Source organism: Denticeps clupeoides, chromosome 2, assembly GCF_900700375.1.
Source record: "Denticeps clupeoides chromosome 2, fDenClu1.1, whole genome shotgun sequence".
NCBI classification, from domain to species: Eukaryota; Metazoa; Chordata; class Actinopteri; order Clupeiformes; family Denticipitidae; genus Denticeps; species Denticeps clupeoides.
In genome coordinates, this window is record NC_041708.1 from 6592991 (window position 1) to 6612711 (window position 19721).

Below are 19721 nucleotides of genomic sequence, written 5' to 3' on the forward strand. Positions count from 1 at the left end.
TTTGCAAACCAAAATGGCCTTATTGTTCTTCACATTTTGTTTAAAATCTTTGCTGGGTAATTTAACAGCATCTTTGTTGCAGCCTGGAATCTGTAATAAATAAACAACAAACACATTTGGAGCTAAATATTAATTGTTCTCGACCGGAAAATGGTGGCCTGCCAACTCTGGGTCGGGAGAGAGGTCCTGCCTCAAGTGGAGGAGTTTAATTATCTCAAGGTCTTGTTCACGAGTGAGGGAAGAAGTGAGCTGAAGATCGACAGGCGGATTGGGGCAGCGTCTGTAGTGATGAAGACGCTGAACCGATCTGTCGTGGTGAAGAGGGAGCTGAGCCAGAAAGCAAGGTTCTCGATTTACAGGTCAACCTACGTCCCAATCCTCAGATAGGGTCATGAGCCTTGGGTAATGACCGAAAGAACGAGATCGCGGATACAAGCGGCCGAAATGAGTTTCTTCTGCAGGGTGGCCGGGTGCAGATCAGACATTCAGGAGTGACCGCTGCTCCTCCACATGAAGGGGAGCCAGATGAGGTGGTTCGGGCATGTCCTGCCAGCAGGAGGCCCCGGGGTCAACCCAGGACACGCTGGAGAAATGATATCTCCAGTCTGGTCTGGGAATGCCTTGGGGTCCTGCCGGAGGAGCTGGTGGATGTGGCTGGGCAGAGAGCTGTCTAGGATTCCCTACTTGGGATGCTGCCCCAGACCCGGATAAGCGGAGGAAGACGAAGATGAAGACACTTTCATGATCTATTTTTTCTTTTTATGAAATTGAGTTGATAATATGCCTTGCTTCCATAAATTAAAACATTGCATCTGTTTTCCTTTGGATTTTATTACAATGACATCAATTTGAAAAATTCGTACATTTTGCATATGACATAACTTCACAAATATTGTCAGGATTGGCTGCAGCTGGAGACATCACCTGTGCCCAATCATGACAGCAGATAAAAGGCACTTTGATGGCTGTGACATTCTTTGTGGACCTTGCAACTGTTCTTGAGTTCTGGCAATCGCCACGTGCCTGCGGGCTTGTTTTTGTTGATCCTAGCCGAGATTGCTTTCGAGATCTCAGGGGAGGCTTTCAGTGGAGCTTCCATCTTTTTCAGGCTTCCTGGAAAGGCTGCATCTAAAAGACCTTGATGCTTTCAGCCGTGTCAATACACTGGTACGGGGAAAGTTATTTATTCCCCCAGTCAAAATTATTACAGCATACAACAATCAGAAACACAATCAGATATCATATAAATGTTCATTATACATTTCTACTGTCCAATGTTCCAATGAGCTCAAAGATCTGACAAAGGCAACTTATGGAATATTTAGCTACTTTTTAACTTTGGATCCATTATTAGATATGTAAAGTTAGAAGGTTTTCCAAAAGAAAAAACCTTAATCAGTGTTTCTCTGTGTCAGGATGCCACGCCGTCCTTTTCATTGGATGACAGCCATGGCTCATGGTCACATCCGCGGCTTCACTTTTGGGGCGAACCAGCATAGGGAACCCACACAGGGCCTGGGGAGTCCTCTTGTTTGCAAGTGTAGCAGAGTGCGAGGTCACCGAATTCCAGGCCCTTCTCCTGGGGAAAGTCCCACCCTCAGTATCCGCAACTGAGATTTCTGGTTTATCCACATTTAGGGTTTCGCCGAGGTGGTCGCTTACGCCAGGCGCAGAAGACTCCGAGCAAGTGGCTCGTCTGTGGGGGGTGTTGTTGCGCTTGTGATGGAGAGCAGGTGAGGGGGGTATCTGTGCAGACCCGGGACGTGGAGAAGGCATGTGGGCCGCTGTTTTGGAGTCCTGTTTCTCCTGCTGCTGAGGTATCCTGAATGTTGCCCTGTAAAGCTGCAGCTCGATCCGGAACGTTTCATCTGTAAGCTGGTTGACACGTTGAAAGCTGTCCAGAGCAGCATTAACGGACGGTAAGAGGCGGTCTAGGTACGGCTGGACGTCGTAGCTGTCAGAGGACATGGTGGAAGCCTCGGAGACCACAGACGATGCAGCAGAGGCCAGGTGCAGCCCATCGGGGCTCTCTGGAGTGTACCGAGTGGACATCTGAGATCCCTGGGAAGATCTGGAGGGTGGTGGTGCCATGCCTTCAAACTTCACTTTGTGTCTAAACTGCAAGGGTGAAAAATGCCATACCATGCTTACGTATCATAATTTCAGGAGTATGTTGAGATTCCAATCAAAGCTGAATTCCATTTTTTTGTTTTGCTTTTACCTCTTTTGTCTTGATCAGCCCCATCCAAAGCCTGAGTCGCTTGATGAAGAACTCCACCATCTCATAGTCCTGTGGCTCCACGGACAGCTGGTACATCTCTGCTTTGACTGTGCGGTAGGCGTGTATGAACAGGACCCCACACAGACGTCCGAGTACCCATAATCCCACGCCGAGCACAGACAGGCAGTAGACCGTCCCCACTAGTGGACGATGATCACACAGCTTTCTGATCACATGACCCCTTGGCATGAGCAGCAGAGTTTGAAAGCTTTGGCCCAGGGTCCTGAACTCCTCCACTGATGTTGAGAAAAGCTTGGATAGAAAAATATACACAGATCCTGTTAGTAGTCAAACGTCATTTTTATTCAGTTAATTTATTCAATAAATAATTTACCAGACAGCCTGTGTGAGAGAAGAGCAGCAGCAGAAGTAAGAGCAGAAGAATTACGCCACAAATTTCTCGCCAAGTCTTCTGCAGAACCCGGCCAGCCACCATCCATCTCTTCACGAATCTCAATGTCCCAAGCATCTTATAAATGAAAGTGAATTGATTGTTATTGTGATACACAGCACAGCACACAGTGACACAATGAAATGTGTCCTTCACTTTTAACCATCACCCTTGGTGAGCAGTGGGCAGCCATTACAGGCGCCGGGGGGAGCAGTGTGTGGGGACGGTGCTTTTGCTCAGTGGCACCTCAGTGGCACCTCGGCGGATCGGGATTACTGGGGCCGCTTCCTTAACCGCTAGGCCACCACTGCCCGCCAAAAAAAAAAAAACATGATAAAAAAAATCTTTTACGTTTTTTTGTACCTTTAGGATTAACAGGGTGAGTAACACTGCTGACAGCTGGGAGCACTTCCTGTCCAGCAGGGCGGCGCTGCGGAAGTCTGTGAAAGTGTGCGGCTGGGTGCGGTGGCGGGTCAGACAGGCGGAGGCCACGTAGCGGCAAAGTAACCGCGATGCTACAGTTATCAGCGACAGCACAGCCACCAGGAGCTGAAGCCAGCGCCATTCTTGGCTGACGGACTGCCCACGTTCCTGGATCACGGCCCAGAGCTCAGCTCCCAGGAAAGACACGGCAAACAGCAGCAGCAATATCTGACCAGAGACCCAAAACAATCTGTTTAGGTACATTATTACATTCACACAGATAAAGTGCTTATTCATAACCCACCCAGGACATTGGACTAAGGATGGGGACTCATCTAGGTCGAGGAGCAAGCCCACTGCATACTATGCAATCATTTTATCTGCAACCTCTGTATATAGCTGTGATGACAATAAAGTTCACTTGACTTTGCTGTTTCTTGTAGTGAAACATCTGCCATCTTTTTTTTAAACAAATTATTCAATTACTACATATTTTACTATTCGTTGCATTGCTTTTGAATTTACGTATATTGGTAGTTGCCTAGTGGATAACACATCTGCCTATGAACTAGATGACCACAAAGTCACAGGTTTAAACCCCACTTACTATCATTGTGTCTCTGAACAAGACACTTAACCCTGAGTTGCTCCAAGAGGACTGTGCCTGCTGCTACTTCTTACTACTACTTATTGCAAGTTGCTCTGTAATTATAAACATAGTAATATAGAAGCAATTTACCACCAAAGCAATCTGTAAGTCTGGTCCAGACTTGAATAATGGCATGTGAAATGGCTCAATGGAGTAGGAAACGGCGATGTGACTTGAGACGGTGTGCTCCAGGCGAATGGCCACAGGTATAAAGAGGCCAGTGACTCTGTGGTACTGAGTAAACTCTACGACCACTGCCACTGACCTTAAACAAAACAAAAAAACATATATAATATATTTTAGTGAATGAAGTTTCAGAATGTGTGGTACGTTCCCCCTACGGCATGGTGAAATACACACCCTGAGTTGATCCAGTTACTTGTCAGTAGATGTTTAAAGGTGATAGTACCGTTTTCCCCCAATTGTTTCTCCTCGCTCAACTTGTGCAAACCACACTGGGTGTATTTCGATATGCTGCAAAGATAGGTTAATCTTGTTTATAATGTTTTTAGAATGTAAAGACATTCACACTGCAATGCAATTTGCAAGGCATTGCTCACTCACCCCAAGTCAAGTGAATGTCTTGTGAATAAAGGTGTGGGTAGCAATTTATCTGGAGGACAGCCATCGTTTCCTGTAACTATATAGGTTAGACAGGTGAAAAAAAATTGATTTGTATGTTTTTAACATTTCAATACAGCATTTGTAGAAGCAAAGATTCAAGATTTATTCATCACATGCATAGTTATACCAGTACAGCATGCAGTGAAATGCAAAGATTGACTTAAAAACGCTGTTACAGTTCATATCATAAATTTGCAGCCGTGGCAATCCAACAAGGACGAGGATATGATTGTTATGAAGATATGGCACCAGTGTTTTGTCCAGCCATTCCAATGCCTCTGTAAATCTGAATACAGAGTAATGTTAATATTTTTCGGCATGGTCATACATCCTATTTTGCAGGTTTGGAACAATATGCTTACCCTGTCAGTGCAGACAGTGTGGGTTGGCCAGAGTAAAGAGACCGCGTGACAGTTGAACGGAGAAGTCTACCCTTGCCATTCGAAATGTTCTCATGGTAGTTCACCAGCAGCACCACCAGCAGGAAGAGTATGTGGATCACACAGTTCTAATTTCAGGGACAAAAACAGTCGCACCTTTCCAAATATGACAGTCAGAGATTATTGGAATGTTTTCCATGGACAAGAACTCACTCTCATAAGAACTCTAAGGGTCCGCACTTTTCTGGCTTCTTCCTTGGCCTGGAGAAGGCCATAACCACATGGAGGTCGCACCTTCCCCTCCTGCTTGTCACCAATCCTCTTTACTGCTGGATGCTGCCCTAAGCGTTCCTCCACTTCTGGATCTACTGGTCTTACAACTGCAGCCAGATAGAGAGCTTGGGCACACACCTAATGTATATGAAATATAATCATATATAAATTCCTTAAAATGTTTTAATATCCTTCAGGAGAAATATAATTTAACAGAAGTACATTTTATATAGATAAATGGTGTGCATGAAGTTAAAAAAGCAATACAAATTAATTGTAATATATGGTGCTGCCATTAGATGTCCTCACAAGATTAGTGTTAGCACTGTGGATAAAGAAATGCCGATACAGTGATATATACATATCATATTGGTCTCACACAGTTGGCAGTTTGGTGATATTGTCACAAAAAGTTTATATATATATATATATATCATGAATACTGTTTTAAATTGATTGTAATATATAATTTGTACAAAAATGTAATGTAATATTTGTAATGACTAGAATAAGTGCAGCTAGGATAAGTGCAGACTAAAGCTTATAATAGTGATAAGCATGATATTTGATTTATTTTCTTTTGTCTGGTAAACCTGCGGGGGTTATTGTGAATGTCAGCAAAAAGGTAAAACTAAAGTAGAAGCAAAGTCAATGATAGATTTGCTTATGCGCTAGTATGTACAGGCCAAAAGTTTGGACACACCTTCTCATGTGTTTTCTTTATTTTCATGACCATTTACATTGGTAGATTCTCTCTGAAGGCATCAAAACTATGAATGAACACAAAGCAGTAATCAGAGGAAAAGGTGGCTATTTTGAAGAAACTAGAATATAAAACATGTTTTCAGTTATTTCACCTTTTTTTGTTAAGTACATAACTCCACATGTGTTCATTAATAGTTTATTCATACCAATGTAAATGGTTATGAAGATAAAGAAAACACATTGAATGAGATGGTTAACTTTTGGCCTGTACTGTATTTGTCTTAAATCCGTTTGCAATTACAAAATAACACATTGGCATCATTTCCCCATAATTAGCCAATAGCCAAAACAAAGTGTGCATAGTATGTCTGATTTGAATTTATAGAAGTGCTGTAAATGTAGAAGTGTGAGTGAATTATTTATGGCAGACTGCAGACCTTCAGAGGTTCTAGGATCAAGATGGATGTCAGACAAGCTGAAAAGACTGAGATGAGCCACATCAGAACAACAGAGCTGGTGAATCGGCTTCCATAGAGCCCAGCTACTGATAAACATGCCATCAGAACCAGAGCCATGAGGAGGTAGGTCACCCGTAGCATCCAAGAGGGTAGCTTCCGACCTGGTTCGCTGCGTACCACGCCTGATGAAAATATATAATAAGACAATGAGCAGTCTCAAGGGATGAATCTTGACTGTAAAAAGGACTCAGGTTTGGGCTCACCAATCCGTGTGATGGAAGTGGTGCTTAGAGAGTCAGGCGAAGGACTTGGGAGGAACGTGCTGGCTACTGAAAGCATAGAGAGATAGGAAGAAGACCTGTGCAGAGCATTGCTGTAAGCAGATTTGTCCAGGCTGAGGTCAGACCATTCACTGCAAGAACTTTCCAGCCTGGAGAATGTAAAGGTAGCAAGGTGGAATAGTTACTGAATAAATAGAGTTGTAAAGAAAATGGGACTAGGACACATTTGGAAGGTTTTGTTCACTCACAAATCAGACTGGACTGGAGGTGAATAACGACCACTGTCGAACGTCGAAGTAGATGGCTCTGAACTGTTGCTGTTAGTTTGCACATTTTCTGCAGCTACATTATCTGGAAGCTGCTTTTCTGAAGTTAAAATCAATGAACAACAGACACTTTTATTTGAGAAAACGGTTTTATAATAACGGCCTAATTTGAAGGCAGTTAACTAGTGAGCAACTCCAAAGAACACTAACCAGAGCTTGTGGGGGGATATGATGAGCTCTGAGAATTCATTGGTTCAGGTGTGGAGAGGTCAGAGGTTGGTGAGCCCAGATGCAACTGCAGCTGCCCTCTTTTCCTCTTCAGAAGCCGAGCTGGACCTGTGAGCTCCGGGAGTCCAAAAACACTGTCTGAAGACATCCACTGTCCCACTTCACTGCAACATTCATACGAAAGACAGACATTCTTCATTTTTCTAAATGTGTGGTGGGCGTCTAATAGTTTCTTAACATCTAACCCCTTTCATAATAATTAATCTCAATACCTCCTAGTTCCAAGGTAAGGTGAATGCCAAAATTCACATTTCTTCATTTCAGACAACCCCTGCGTGATGCAGAAAAAGTGTTAAAAAGCACATTTTCTGATTTACTGACAGAGACACCAAAAAGATCATGCAATATTCAAGAAAGAAACATTTACGGAGCACAGAGATGTTTCATCTTGAATGGAGGACTGTGGTCCCCCTGGAACGGACAGAAAAGAGCTAGATAGCTCAGGGTGGCTCAGGTACACGTCCATCTCCACGGTCTGAGATATAGGGGATGGGGGCAGTGACAACTCTGTTGTGACCTGGGTAAAAATGCACCATTACTATAAATATTGGTGTAAAATTAGGCATTATTAGGGTTCAATTCCTTCAAGAATGAAGTATTTTCAACAAAGGGAAAAGTTAGAGGACATGCCTTGGCCCTTGTCTTTCTGAATATGAAACCCAAAGCGAGTTGAAACGGGAACACCACCACAGCTACGGTCATTCCCACCAATATGGTTTCTGGGGTTACCAGTATCCATTCTGAGATGGGTTCTCTGGAGAGATAAAAAAAAACAACAGAAAGGTCAGAAAGGAAACGTCATATAAAAGAGCACCAAAGACCAAAGGCGTAGCGCTACTTACTCAGCTCCTTTGGTTCCGACCGCTCCAAACCATACTGCTGCTGTGGCCAAGTAGAGGTGCTGGATCAGGGCACAGCAGGAGGCTCTCTGCGCCCGGCTGAAGTTGCTGTGAGCTGGACGCTCCCATAAGGAGATCCAAAGATGCCGATCAAGCATACCAAACACAGTCTGGGCTGACAGAATCCTCCAGAACTGGCGAAGCTCTTGGGGACCTATTTGAAGTAACAGTGACTGTGATAATCCTAGCATTACCATAACATATTTTGGCATTTGTAATACAGTCGTGGCTAAGCATTCTTACAGGAGGCCAGGACCTCTTTTTCTACCATTCCTGAGTTCTTCTCGTTCTCTACAGAAAGCCAGTCCTCCACTATGAAAAAGAACAAATTGTCCGCTTGCATGTCCCACACAGTTACATGCTTTAGGTACCAGGAAGGGTCCAGGCCTGCAAGAAAGCGAAAAGCAGTAATGAAAGATAAAAAAAAACATAAAGACAGAGGGCTGAGCAATCTGTAGACCTAGCAGCACGCAGACATTAATATGCACCGGTGTTGTCATGCCAAATGCGGATCTTCCAGATCTCTCCCAGGTTGGCATCAGTCTCCACTTGAAAATCATCCAGGCTGTTCCTTTGGAAGGCACCACCTCGCTGTAGGTGGCGTGAGCCACTCTTGTTTACTCCATACAAGCTGATGCCAACATGCGCAGAAGTGCCTATGGGATTGGTAATATTTTATATTAAAAAAAAAAAAGTTTTTTACCCAGAGCAGCTTATAAACTCAACTAGGGATAGAATACAGACCAGCTCCTTGAATCCATCCGGTTTTCACCACAACCCTGTACTTGTAGCGGCCTTGCTGCCCACAAAGTGGCACGTAACTGAGTCGCTGGCTCTCCAAATGGCCCAGCTTGTGTGCAATGAGACTCAGGAGCAGGTGAATAAGCAGGACAACCGCACACACTATTCCCACAGCAACATTTCTGACCGGCCTCCTGGACTTGGGGGCAAAATATCGATACAGACTTTATTATTCAGCAGAGAAAAGGTTTTACCGTGTTTACCTATTTTTATGCATATTTTGAGCGAGAAGAAATGTCATATTTGGACCAATAGGGCTTTCATATCATACCGGAGGCAAGAGTACGATGGAGTCGGGGTGTACAAACAGACTGGAGCCAAAGACCGTAAGATGCTGCGTGAGGCAGTGTGCCATGTACGGTCTGCTGCCATCCAGGGGTTGCAGACCATAGGTGCTCCACTGATGCTCCTCCACACTGAAGAACTGACACAAGGAGCTGTACACACACACAGATGCTTGGACAGGTCCGCCTCTCGTTGAGGAGTTCACGGTTAGGTAGAGATCCCGCACGGTTCCATTAAGGCTGGGCATTTACAAACACAAAAAACAAAAATCTATGAATTGAATTACCTGGCTGTAAAAAAACAAATTTTTAGGAAGTACATCATACTTACATAGGATTAAGGAATATGGTCGATTCTTCAGTAGGAAACTCAGACGAGAGATAGAGGGAAATTTCTTGGCTGAAAGCATCCTTTGACCCAATGGAATCTTGCTCATGATTTACACTAATCTGTACTTTTCCATTGCTCGGCTCATGTCCTCCTAAAGTAATATAAACCGTTAATGTTGAGTTAAAACAACCTTAAATAGTGCAGATTTAAATTAAGCGATGGAGCAAACTGTCCATACCTTCCAGTTGGCTGAAGTTGAAGGCCAAGTAAATGCCAGAATTAGGGTCCTTCTTTACAGCCTTTACCATAAAATGAACCCTTCCATCAGCTGGCAACGTAAAGTTTACCCACGATGCTCCCTCTTGTTGCGGTTTCCTATTCGGTAGCCTGATTCGGATGGAACTGGCGTAAGTTAGGTTTCTTACAGGAATGGGCTGGCCCTGTGCTGTGGTGAACTCCATAGCTGCCAGTGAGGTAGAAATGGGAGGGTGGACAGTGGAGGCCAGCCGACTGCCTCCCGCCTCCACGTCCAGAAGGATTTGCACAAAATCCTCGCCGCGTTTGCGAAGCTGCGAGCTGAACGCAGGAGGGATGAGGAAGTGACAGCCGCTAGAGGCGTCCGTGCACAGCAAGTCGGAGGCGGGGCCGCCCCGTACCCCCACAGCGTTCATGTGCGGGGAGGTCAGGGAGAGAGCCTCTTCACCGCATAGGCGTGACTGCATCAGGGAGCGCATGAGCGCCCCAGCCTGACCCAAAGCAGACACAACAGTTTCTGCGTCCTGCAAACTTACAGAAGCGTCAGATGCTCCCACCTCATTGGAAAGCTTCGGCGCAGCAGACACAACCCCCCCTGAGGTTAGAAACAATTGGAGTGGTTGCATGTCACTTTGCTTCAGTTTTAAACACAAATTATTCTTAACAATCATATTTGTACTTACCTAAAATATGTAAAATATTATTTCCCGTGTCTATAGGAGTAGCACTGCCTGGTCTGGCCTGATCTTTAATAACTGCTATCATTTTTTCTACAGACTCTAGAACTTTTGTTTGACATCCATTACCTCCCACTTCATTGAGAAAAGCCTGTAAAAAAAAATTTATTATCTTTTTGCACTTGCACTTCAGGTTTTTTGGACTGCAGCGTCTCCACGCACTTACAGTAGACTGAACCAAAGCCGAACTGATCTGCTCGGCATCTTGAAGTAGGGAGATAGGAAGTGAGGCCAGTGCCTGTGTGGCATTTCTTCGTATCTCGGACCTGTCCAGGCGATCCCTTCTGCTGCCACCTTTCATCTGCAACGGAAGAGGGTCGTGCACATCCCATTTCAACAAACATGGTCTTCCCGAAGAATAAGTGTGCGTGGGCTCATCATCACCTGGTTAAGGTGACTTATCAAGGCGATGGAGTACGTTATCACATCTTGAGGGTTGCCCTGTTGCACTAATGCCCACATCTCTGTTTGGCTCTTATTCATCAGCCATTGTGTTGCTCCTAGACCCTCCTCTGGCAACAGAACGTTTAGTGACCTACACTTAAATAAATAAGATGAGCTTAGAAAAATCTTTAGCAGATATTAATTTAACATTTTTAACATCTTAACCTTTGACGCACCTTTGAAGAGCGATAACTTCGGCCCCCAAACTGTCTTCAATTTTTACTTGCAAAGAGATTGTGGTCGCATTGCTTTCCATGCAGTGGTTGCCTATAGGCACCACAGTTTTATATATTTGCTGTGTGCCTCTATAGAGTGTGACCCATTTACACAGTTGGTTGGCGTCTGAACACAGAGTCACCTGCAGAGTGTAAATCAGCTGCGAGGCCATGCTGTGTACAGTCCTCCAGCCTGAAAATATAAAAAAAGATCCAAATAAGAACCAAAATAGTACCACTTTGAAGTTACTGTGCAACTCTGTGCAATACCTGAACAGTTGTAGATGACAAAAGTCTCCAGAAAGTGAATTGAGTTGTCTGGGGTCAAGGTGCAGGTACCCCCATATGGAGGGGGCTTTGGCCGTAGGGTGAGACTGGCTGAGCCCCGATACTCCTTGACAGGATGAGACACGTTCAGGATAAATGTGTATTTGAGCCCTTCTGTCAGCACCGTGGGTCTGAGGACTAGGTCTAACAAAGCGTCCCCAGTTGAAGTTGTGAAGTTATTTAGGTCAAACACGTTGTTGTGTTCATTTCTTGCAGACCATTTGAACTGTGGAAGAAAACATTTAATTGAGGGTGAGGGCGTCTTTAAAAGTTTATGACACCCCATATTTTTAAAGAAAGTACCTGGGTACCCTCTCTGCAGGCTGGACAGTGACCAGAGAGCACAATGGGCTGCTGGTAGCTGGTGAAGTACTGAGGGCTACAGGACATGCAGCTGATGCTTAGAGGAATCATCTGTGCATCTACAACTACGATCTGTGGAAGCAATAACACCTGACGTGTATCCAGCGTATCTGCACGCATATGGAATGCTGAAGAAACGGGAACTCACAGACTGGCTTGTGGAAACTGGAGGCCGTCCGAATTTTTCGACAGTAAGAGTAAAAATATACGTCTTGCCAGGATGCAGCTCACTGATGGGAAAACTAAAAGTACTTCTGTTACTTTGCACAAGATGACCAAGGATGGAGGAGTGCGTATTCTGCAGAAAAAATATAAATAACAACGAGTCAAATATATCTATGTTCTAAGCGTAAGGCCACAATGTTGTTATTTGCATTAAAGCCTAACCTGAATATTGTAATCCCAGTCATAGTGAAGGTCATTGTCCACCTCCTGTCCATAGTCAGGATCGTGTGATTCACTTCCGTCCAAAATGAGGCTGCTGTGTCTGGACAAGACTCTATGGGACCCACCCTTGATGATGGCTACCAGTTCACTGTGGATTATCGAAAACTCCATGCTTCTCTGCTGATTTAGTGGTGTTCCTTGATAGCTGGCACTAAATTTCAAACAGTAGGAGCCAACTTCCAGCATGTCCTTAGGAAGTGCAAGCAGTGGCTTGGTTACTTCCACCTTGTTTTTAAGCGAGATCTTGTCATTTTCATTGCATGCTGGTCCACTAAAAACCTCCCACAAGTACTTGGCCTTATATGATGTACATCCATCAAGGTCGACTTTAGCTTCAAAGTAACTTCTTCTGGACTTTGGTATTGTTGGCCGTGTTTGGACGAGAGAGACCTGAGGCTGGGCGCACACAAGTTTTTGGATCTCAGTGAATATGTGTGTGGAGACCTGGCTGATGTTGTTGGAGACATTTACCTGGACCAGATATCTTCCAGGAGATTTGTACGTGTAATCTACAGTACTGGACTCTGTGATGATAATATACTGATCACCGAAGTCCCATCTATATATTATGCTGCTACCAGCATCTGTAACAGCAACAAAAGTAACTGGATGATCAGTGAAAGTTCCTGCACTTGTTGTTCTAAGTTTAACCTCTTTCACTGGAGACTGAACAACAGTAGTTTTGTTTATAGTTTGTGAGCAGACACCATTATCTGCTGTCACGCTCATACTAAGGGATCCATTTCCTGAAGGTGTGTAGTATACATGTTGCCCCTTTGCTTTTGTGGATTTAAATCCTTCCAATTGGAAATTCCAATGGAATCTAATTGGTGATCCAGTGCTGACTGTGGCTTTAAGACTGATCTCTTTTTGTGTTTCCAGAACATTAGAGCAGCAGTTCACAAGGCTTAACCCACTAACCTTCTCAGCTACAAACACATTCACTGTAATAACTGAGCTGCTAACCTCATTTCTGGCCTTCACTGTGACCAAGTTGTTCCCAACTGGAAGAACGCTGGTGGTATATTTTGCCTCTTCAAATTCTTCAAATATATGCCTTCTGTCAAACTCTATGGTAAATTTGACATCAGTTCCTTGCATTATAAGTGGAATAAAATTGACAGGATGTTCAGTACAGATAGCCGTGTTGCTAAGATTTACAATCAGACCTTCAATAGCATCTTGAACATTAACAGTGTGGGAAACAGTTTCCCAGCTGACGTCATTTGAGACATTAAGTGACACATTAAAAGTGCCTGAATCTGGAAAGGAGTAGTTCAGATTTTGATTGTTGTTCAAAACAACTAATTTTGGATTCATGCGAGAAACTCGCCACACCCACTCTAAAGAATTTCCTGTTTCCGCAAGTCCTTGTAATGATGAAATATAGTTTGACTTGACAAAGAATGGGCTTGTTTGGCCATTAATTTGAAAGTTAGCCCCAGAGATCTCTTCCTGGACTGTAATATTTTTGGTGGCATTAATTGAACCCAGGGCATTCAAGACGGACACTTGAACTTTAAAGCATCCCACTTTTGTGAATGTATGCAGCAAAAAGGGTACATCAGATTTCCTGGGTGATAATTTAGAGTCTATATACCAAACATATTGAATGTGTGTCCCAGTTTGAACAGTCAGCGAAATCTTAACTTGCTTTCCTACTGCTACTGTACTGACAGGTGTTGAGATCTTGGCCCCAGAAACACGTTCCATTGCGGTAAATACAACGCGGCTTTCAACTTTTCCTAAGCTGTTGACAGCCTTTATGTCTACTTGAATGTCTCCTGGTATCAATGTAAAGAATTGAAAGTGTTCCCCTTCAGCAGATGTTTTATTATTGTTGTGCTCTTGGTTAACTAACCATTGGTACGTAACACCGGAGCCCTGTTTTACTGATGCTGTCAAGAGGACACTTTCATTTGTTGGTACGTATCTGTTGGCAAATAGATTTTTACTTGTGATGAATACTCCAGTTATTTTCTCTAAGACCTCAATAGCAGTTTTTGCATTATTTTGGCTTACAAGATTTTTTGCGGTGACCTGGACAAAATGTGTTCCTGGTTGGAGAAATGTATAATTTAACTGGGATGTGGATGGTTTTGGTGGAGTGGAGTAATCCACTGACCAGAAGAAGCTGATATTGTTCATGGTATTAGCCACAGCAGTTATCATTGTTTCTTTCCCAACTTCTGCATAAGATGGATCTGCATAAATGAACAAATTTGTCACGGGAACATAAAGATTTGCTTCAACTGTATCAATTTCTTGGCTGACTTCATTGAAGGCATTGACAGAGATGACAAACGTCCCTGATGACTCAAATGCATGCATTTGTTTGTGGCCTTGCTTCTTTGTTGACCCATCACCAAAGTCCCACTGAATAGTTATGTTAGTTCCGTGGCAAAGCGAAACCCAAAACGTGTATGACTGATTAACAGTCAGTGCACTGGTATTTCCCGTATGCTCCAGTGAACATTTGGACACAGGTCTTTGGACAACTACAATAGTTTTGGACATTTTCTTGCTCACTTTGTTCATGGCAACCACAGAAATGTCTTTGGTACCTTCCTCACTGAACACAAAACACTGATGTAATGTGCCATTAAATGAGATGGCTTTGGGAGAGCTGTTGTACCATTGGATTTGGTAGTTGTTGCTTTGAGGACAAATGACTGCATTCAGACACACTTCTTCACCCACGGCTACAGCTTTAAGAGGCGACAGTAAAGTAAAATTAGTAATAAGGGCTTCAATATTCATATTTGTCTCATAAAATGCCGTCGCCAGCTTGCTAAGGACAGTCACATTTGTACGAAAAGTTCCAGTGGATAAGTAAGTGTGAGTAGTAGTTGCAACTCCTGTTTGAATAGACGTCAAAGTCCCATCTCCAAAATTCCAGTGAAATGTTAGCATAGAAACATTTCCTTTAACAAGTGCCCTCAAAGTGACTTCTTTACCCTTCACTAGGGTTTTGAATGGAGAGATTCCATCGATGGACAACCTGTAGATTTCAACGTTAATTGATTTGTTTGCATAGCTTATTGAGTTGCTGACATTAACCTGAACCAAGTAATTCCCTGGAGATTTGTAAATGTGTAGCAGAGAGCTGTCAGGTGTGTTACTCTGCACATATCCATCTGCGAGGTCATAGCTCCACAAGAGGTGGCTACCAGAAGAGACTGTCCCATTGATCACAGTCACAGAGTTCATCTCATTTGGTCCATTGTAGGTCAACTGCAGATTGGATACAAGCTCTTCTATTTCCAGAATTGTCCAGGCAGTCAGTGTTGTCAAGCTATTGTTAGCACTTACTGTAACATTGTATGTTCCAGAGGTTTTGACAACATGTTTAATGCTACTTTTTGAGATCTTGACTTCATCTGAACCATCTCCAAAATTCCATGTGTAAAAGACTCCAAAAACTGATGGCTGTGCTAATGCTTCCAATAGAAGTGACTGATTTATTTGGAGGATCCTTGGGTAGGAAACTACCAACAATCTAGTCAAAGGAACCCTTGCTTTCAGTTTTATAGCCTTATGAATTCGGTCAAACTTGTTAAAAGCTTGCACTGTCATTGTAATATCACCTTGAAAGTAAAACAAGAATAAAAAGTTATCATTCAAAATATTTTCCCAGAATGGATATCTGATAATCTCCATATACAGAATAAATTTACCTGGAGACGAATATTTATGTTGGACGGTGTCCTGTAGGTATATTTGTGTAGTATTCTGATACTGATTAAGATTTTCGGAATTGTTTGAGGGAAGAAATGTGTGATTAACAAGTGAGGTGTTATCTCCAAAATCCCAACTTGAAAGAAGGTAGAGAGACATTACCCAATTAAAATATAAGCAAGTAGATGCCCAACAGGATCATATATGAACAAACAATGCCATTAAACTACTTAATGAAATTACACAAAAAGATAAATAAAAAAAAATAAATACCTGATAGTTAGGTCAATGGAAATGTCTACTTTAACCTGGAAGATGTATAAATTTGGAGTGTTCACACTGATAACATCCATCTCTGACAGGAATACTGGCTCAGTCATTGGGACCATCACATCAACTGATAACTTGAATTCAACAGATTCATGGCTTATAGGGTTTTCTGCTGTCACCTAAGGTACAAAACATATGCACTGATTGTTGTCATAGGGGTCTGGATCCTTGTGATTAGCATTGCTTTACAATATATAATAATCATTGTAGTGTCACAATTTTACCTTCACTGTGTGCTCAGATGGCTTTTTAAAAAGAATACTGTATGTCTGTCCAACATAAGCAAACTTGACCAGGCCATCAATGGTCCATGTAAACTTGACTGATGAGCCAGTTGTTAACACTGCCGTGAATAACTGCAACACAGTAATTACACTCGAGTTTAATATCATTACTCGCAGAGTTTATAATAAAAAATGAGCCGAGAAGATAAAAAAATGTCTCACCTGCGGGATGTCCACCAACATTCTGTGGAAACCTTTTGGGTGAACAGTGAGTCCTTTCACAGGCTGATGAGCTTGCATTCCTATTGTGACACTCTGGGAACTTACACCATTTGATGCTGTGATGTTAAGTATGTAGGTACCTTGTGATGACAGTTCTACAGATTGGTAGGAAAACCATGAGTCAAGGGTATCATCACAGTCATGTATAATGGGTGGGCAATTAGGTTTGAAAGGGACATTTGCCTGGAATATTGAAGAATACCACAAACTTGAGGCATTTTGGCCCCCAGACAGGATTTTGATCACAATCACTGTTGGTACGTTAACTTGTAGATGTATTTGGCTTCCTTCCTTTGGTGTGGGATAAACAACAGATATTCCGGATATTGGACTTTCCTGGTACACAGCTCTGTCTTCGTGGGTATTCCCAATCTGTTGATTGGTATCAGTTGTCGTTGAGACAACATAGTTGTGCAAAATGTCAGCATATATCACCCTGAGGTCACAAATGACATCATCCACCCACTGTCCATGGCCAGGCTGTGAAGTTAGCACCCCTTCCCACCAACCACCCCATTCTGCTCCTGGAATGGAGAGGTAGCTTTGGCGCCAGGCTGAATCAGACCCCGCCAGGCAGTGAAGGAATTCTCCTTCTTTTCTTGTGTGCTGTACGACCAAAATGTCATCAGGGTAAACACTGAAACTCTGCTTTGCTCCAGACTGTGCTTCAAACAAAACCTATTAGGAACAAATCAGATGCAAATAATTAAAAGTGTAAAATAATCTCATTTTTGGTCACTTTTGAGCTTTAATACAGCTGTATGGTCACTTACGCTTATGTGACTGTGGTCAGAGTTTGGAGGTAGGGTCAGGGGTATGTCCACCATTAGCTGGAAGAATGGTGGGGTTGAAATGTAGCGAGGAGGCAGTGAGACGGTTCTCCCCCAAGTGCTTGTGTGGTAGGGAGTACATGGACTTGTTACAGGCAGGCAAGTCTCCAGTAGAGGACACCAGTAGTGTGCATACGAACAGCCCCCGGTTGTGTTGCAAAATGGAATCAGAGAGCAACTGCTGAAGGGATTAGCAAGGAAGCTACACCCTGTAAAAAATGTGGAGCTGAACTTCAGATTTGTCAATATAGGGAACGGGTTCATGATAGTAAATCAGTTGGCCATGGACTTAGACAACCCACCTGGTGGGACAAGGTGATGGCTGGGGCTGCAGTAGGGCCGAAAAATCTGAACTCTGGCATGGGATACATCTTTAAAGGGTCGTGTTACAAAATCCACAGAGAGAACTTGTCCTTCATGGCTAATCCAGAGTCCAGGAAACATCATCACCTGAGATCAGTACACATAACAGATCAGTACAAACATTCATCAGAATTTCATACACCCTCTTTGATTTACTGATTGCTGAAAACATATCTTTCAGTCACCGGCATTGGTGCCAAAGTGCCAATAGCTGCTTTAATGGAGCTGAAGGAATTTATGGCAGCAATGGGTCACACTCTTTGTTTAATGTACTCTTTCTTCACAAGTCTGGGCTGTGGTAATATGTACCAAACGAAAGATCATGAACAGCTCTTTCTACTTGGCAAAATTATATTTTAGAAGCAGTTGCTGCTTTTAGCATTTAAAATAATGTAAATAATGTAAATATATATAGTAAACAGTGTCATTCATGTGTTTAAAGAAATTAAAGCTTTTGCTTTTGTCACTGTAAAAGGTCTTACTTCAACCATTTGCTGTCCAATGTTAGGGATGCTGTTCTGGATTTTGGCTTGGGACATTGGGTAGACACTCATCATCATAGGAACCCCAGTTATACAGCTGTCCAGAGAAGGCAGGGTAACTACAGAAAAATGTATAAATAAGTAAATATGTTTATTTAGGAAAGTAAAACTGGAAAGTAAAATTGCATGTAAACATTCAAAATTCATTGACTGTTCTACCTTCTACTTCCTTTTCACATATGAAGGATTGTTCCGAGCTACAGTCAGCATTCCTCCATTGTCCCAAGGAGCCAAGGGCCATTTGGGAGCAAACCACCCGGTTTTTGTCTCTTGTCTGGTGACTATCTGTTCCCAGACCAAAAGAATGTTGCTGATGTTGTTTTACCCAAACCCATACAGCATTCTTCCTGGAAAACAAAAGAGGAGAGCATCCATTTTGTACAAGTCTATCAGTAGACGCAATATGCAGTTGTGTCAAAATCCATAAAAGGCATGGATTCTTACACTGGAAATGAACTGCGAAGGAAGTTTTGAACTTTGGCGTTGTCGACTGATGCCAGGTAGGCCCCTTTGACCTCTTGACAGATTTGATTTGCTCTTGGCCATGATGCTGTGAGTGTTGATTGCCAGTAACATCGTAGATCATCCAAATAGATCTGTGCTCCCACAGGGCAAAATGGCTTCTCTAAAAGGAAAAAAGTTCATTCATATGTTTACTTCTCAATTCATTAAACAGTAATTTTAATGATCTTTAGGCAAAATATGTGTTCTGAACATTTTTAAGTAAAAGTGCATACTTCAAAAAGAACAGAAAATGTTAAATTAATAAAAAAGTGAAGTTTAAAAGCTTACCATGCACATCACATTTTATTATTACACTAAAGACCAGCAGAAGAACCAGATAATCCCAAAAGGCCATTTCACAAATGTCCGCAGTAGGTCAAATCCCAGCAAAAAGCACAGTTTTTATAGGTAATGCTGAACCAATTCCATGATGCTTCCTCACCAGTGGACCGCAAAGATTCTCTTGTGTATTCCTAGTTTTCAGTAAAAGACCATCCTTCCCCCTTTCCTGATGTGGTGACCCCTCCACCCCTTGAGAAACAACAGCCTCCCACCCTGCCTCAGATGTGATAGTACTTCTTTTGTCAGTGCTTTCCCCCCAACTTCTTTTCACTCAGTGACTTATTAGCACTGTGTCTTTCAGCGCATATTCTTCCCCCTGAGTTACTTGGATGACTTTTGGGTTGTCTCTCGGCAACTGGCCTTGGATACTGGAGGACAGAAGAACTCTAATTTACATGCTGTAAAATCCCTCAGCCTCAGTAGGCAATTAAATGCCCTGAGGAGGGTTAAAGCCTTATCTGCCTAGATTCACAAACCAAATCATTTATAATTTCTTTCTCTGAT

General features: G+C 42.9%; 1 protein-coding gene across 1 annotated transcript; it reads right to left on the bottom strand.

Moving 5' to 3' along the window:
* Positions 1 to 890: 890 nt before the first annotated feature.
* On the bottom strand, positions 891 to 18947 carry pkd1b (polycystic kidney disease 1b). The gene is made up of 41 exons (XM_028960273.1): positions 18887 to 18947; positions 18531 to 18656; positions 18312 to 18430; positions 17769 to 17916; positions 17406 to 17675; positions 16577 to 17289; positions 16355 to 16486; positions 16074 to 16249; positions 15800 to 15936; positions 12063 to 15709; positions 11824 to 11973; positions 11616 to 11747; positions 11256 to 11538; positions 10947 to 11178; positions 10711 to 10861; positions 10493 to 10627; positions 10273 to 10417; positions 9573 to 10184; positions 9335 to 9485; positions 8991 to 9243; positions 8663 to 8858; positions 8407 to 8574; positions 8162 to 8305; positions 7862 to 8072; positions 7650 to 7773; positions 7387 to 7536; positions 7232 to 7290; positions 6942 to 7123; positions 6714 to 6831; positions 6448 to 6614; positions 6164 to 6366; positions 4962 to 5159; positions 4731 to 4876; positions 4545 to 4654; positions 4309 to 4384; positions 4105 to 4218; positions 3835 to 4009; positions 3036 to 3323; positions 2616 to 2750; positions 2222 to 2533; positions 891 to 2118 (listed from the first exon to the last, which is right to left on the bottom strand). The coding sequence occupies exons 1-41, from the start codon at positions 18945 to 18947 to the stop codon at positions 1396 to 1398; spliced, it is 11772 nt and encodes a 3923-aa protein (XP_028816106.1). The 3' UTR covers positions 891 to 1395.
* Positions 18948 to 19721: the final 774 nt, after the last annotated feature.

Coding starts and splice junctions, on each gene's coding strand:
- pkd1b (XM_028960273.1), bottom strand. CDS start 18,947: ATGTTACTGGCAATCAACACTCACAGCATCATGGCCAAGAGCAAATCA. Junction 7,774..7,861: donor GTCGGAACCAAAGGAGCTGA/GTAAGTAGCGCT, acceptor TTATCTCTCCAG/AGAACCCATCTCAGAATGGA. Junction 2,534..2,615: donor TCTCTCACACAGGCTGTCTG/GTAAATTATTTA, acceptor TTTCTATCCAAG/CTTTTCTCAACATCAGTGGA.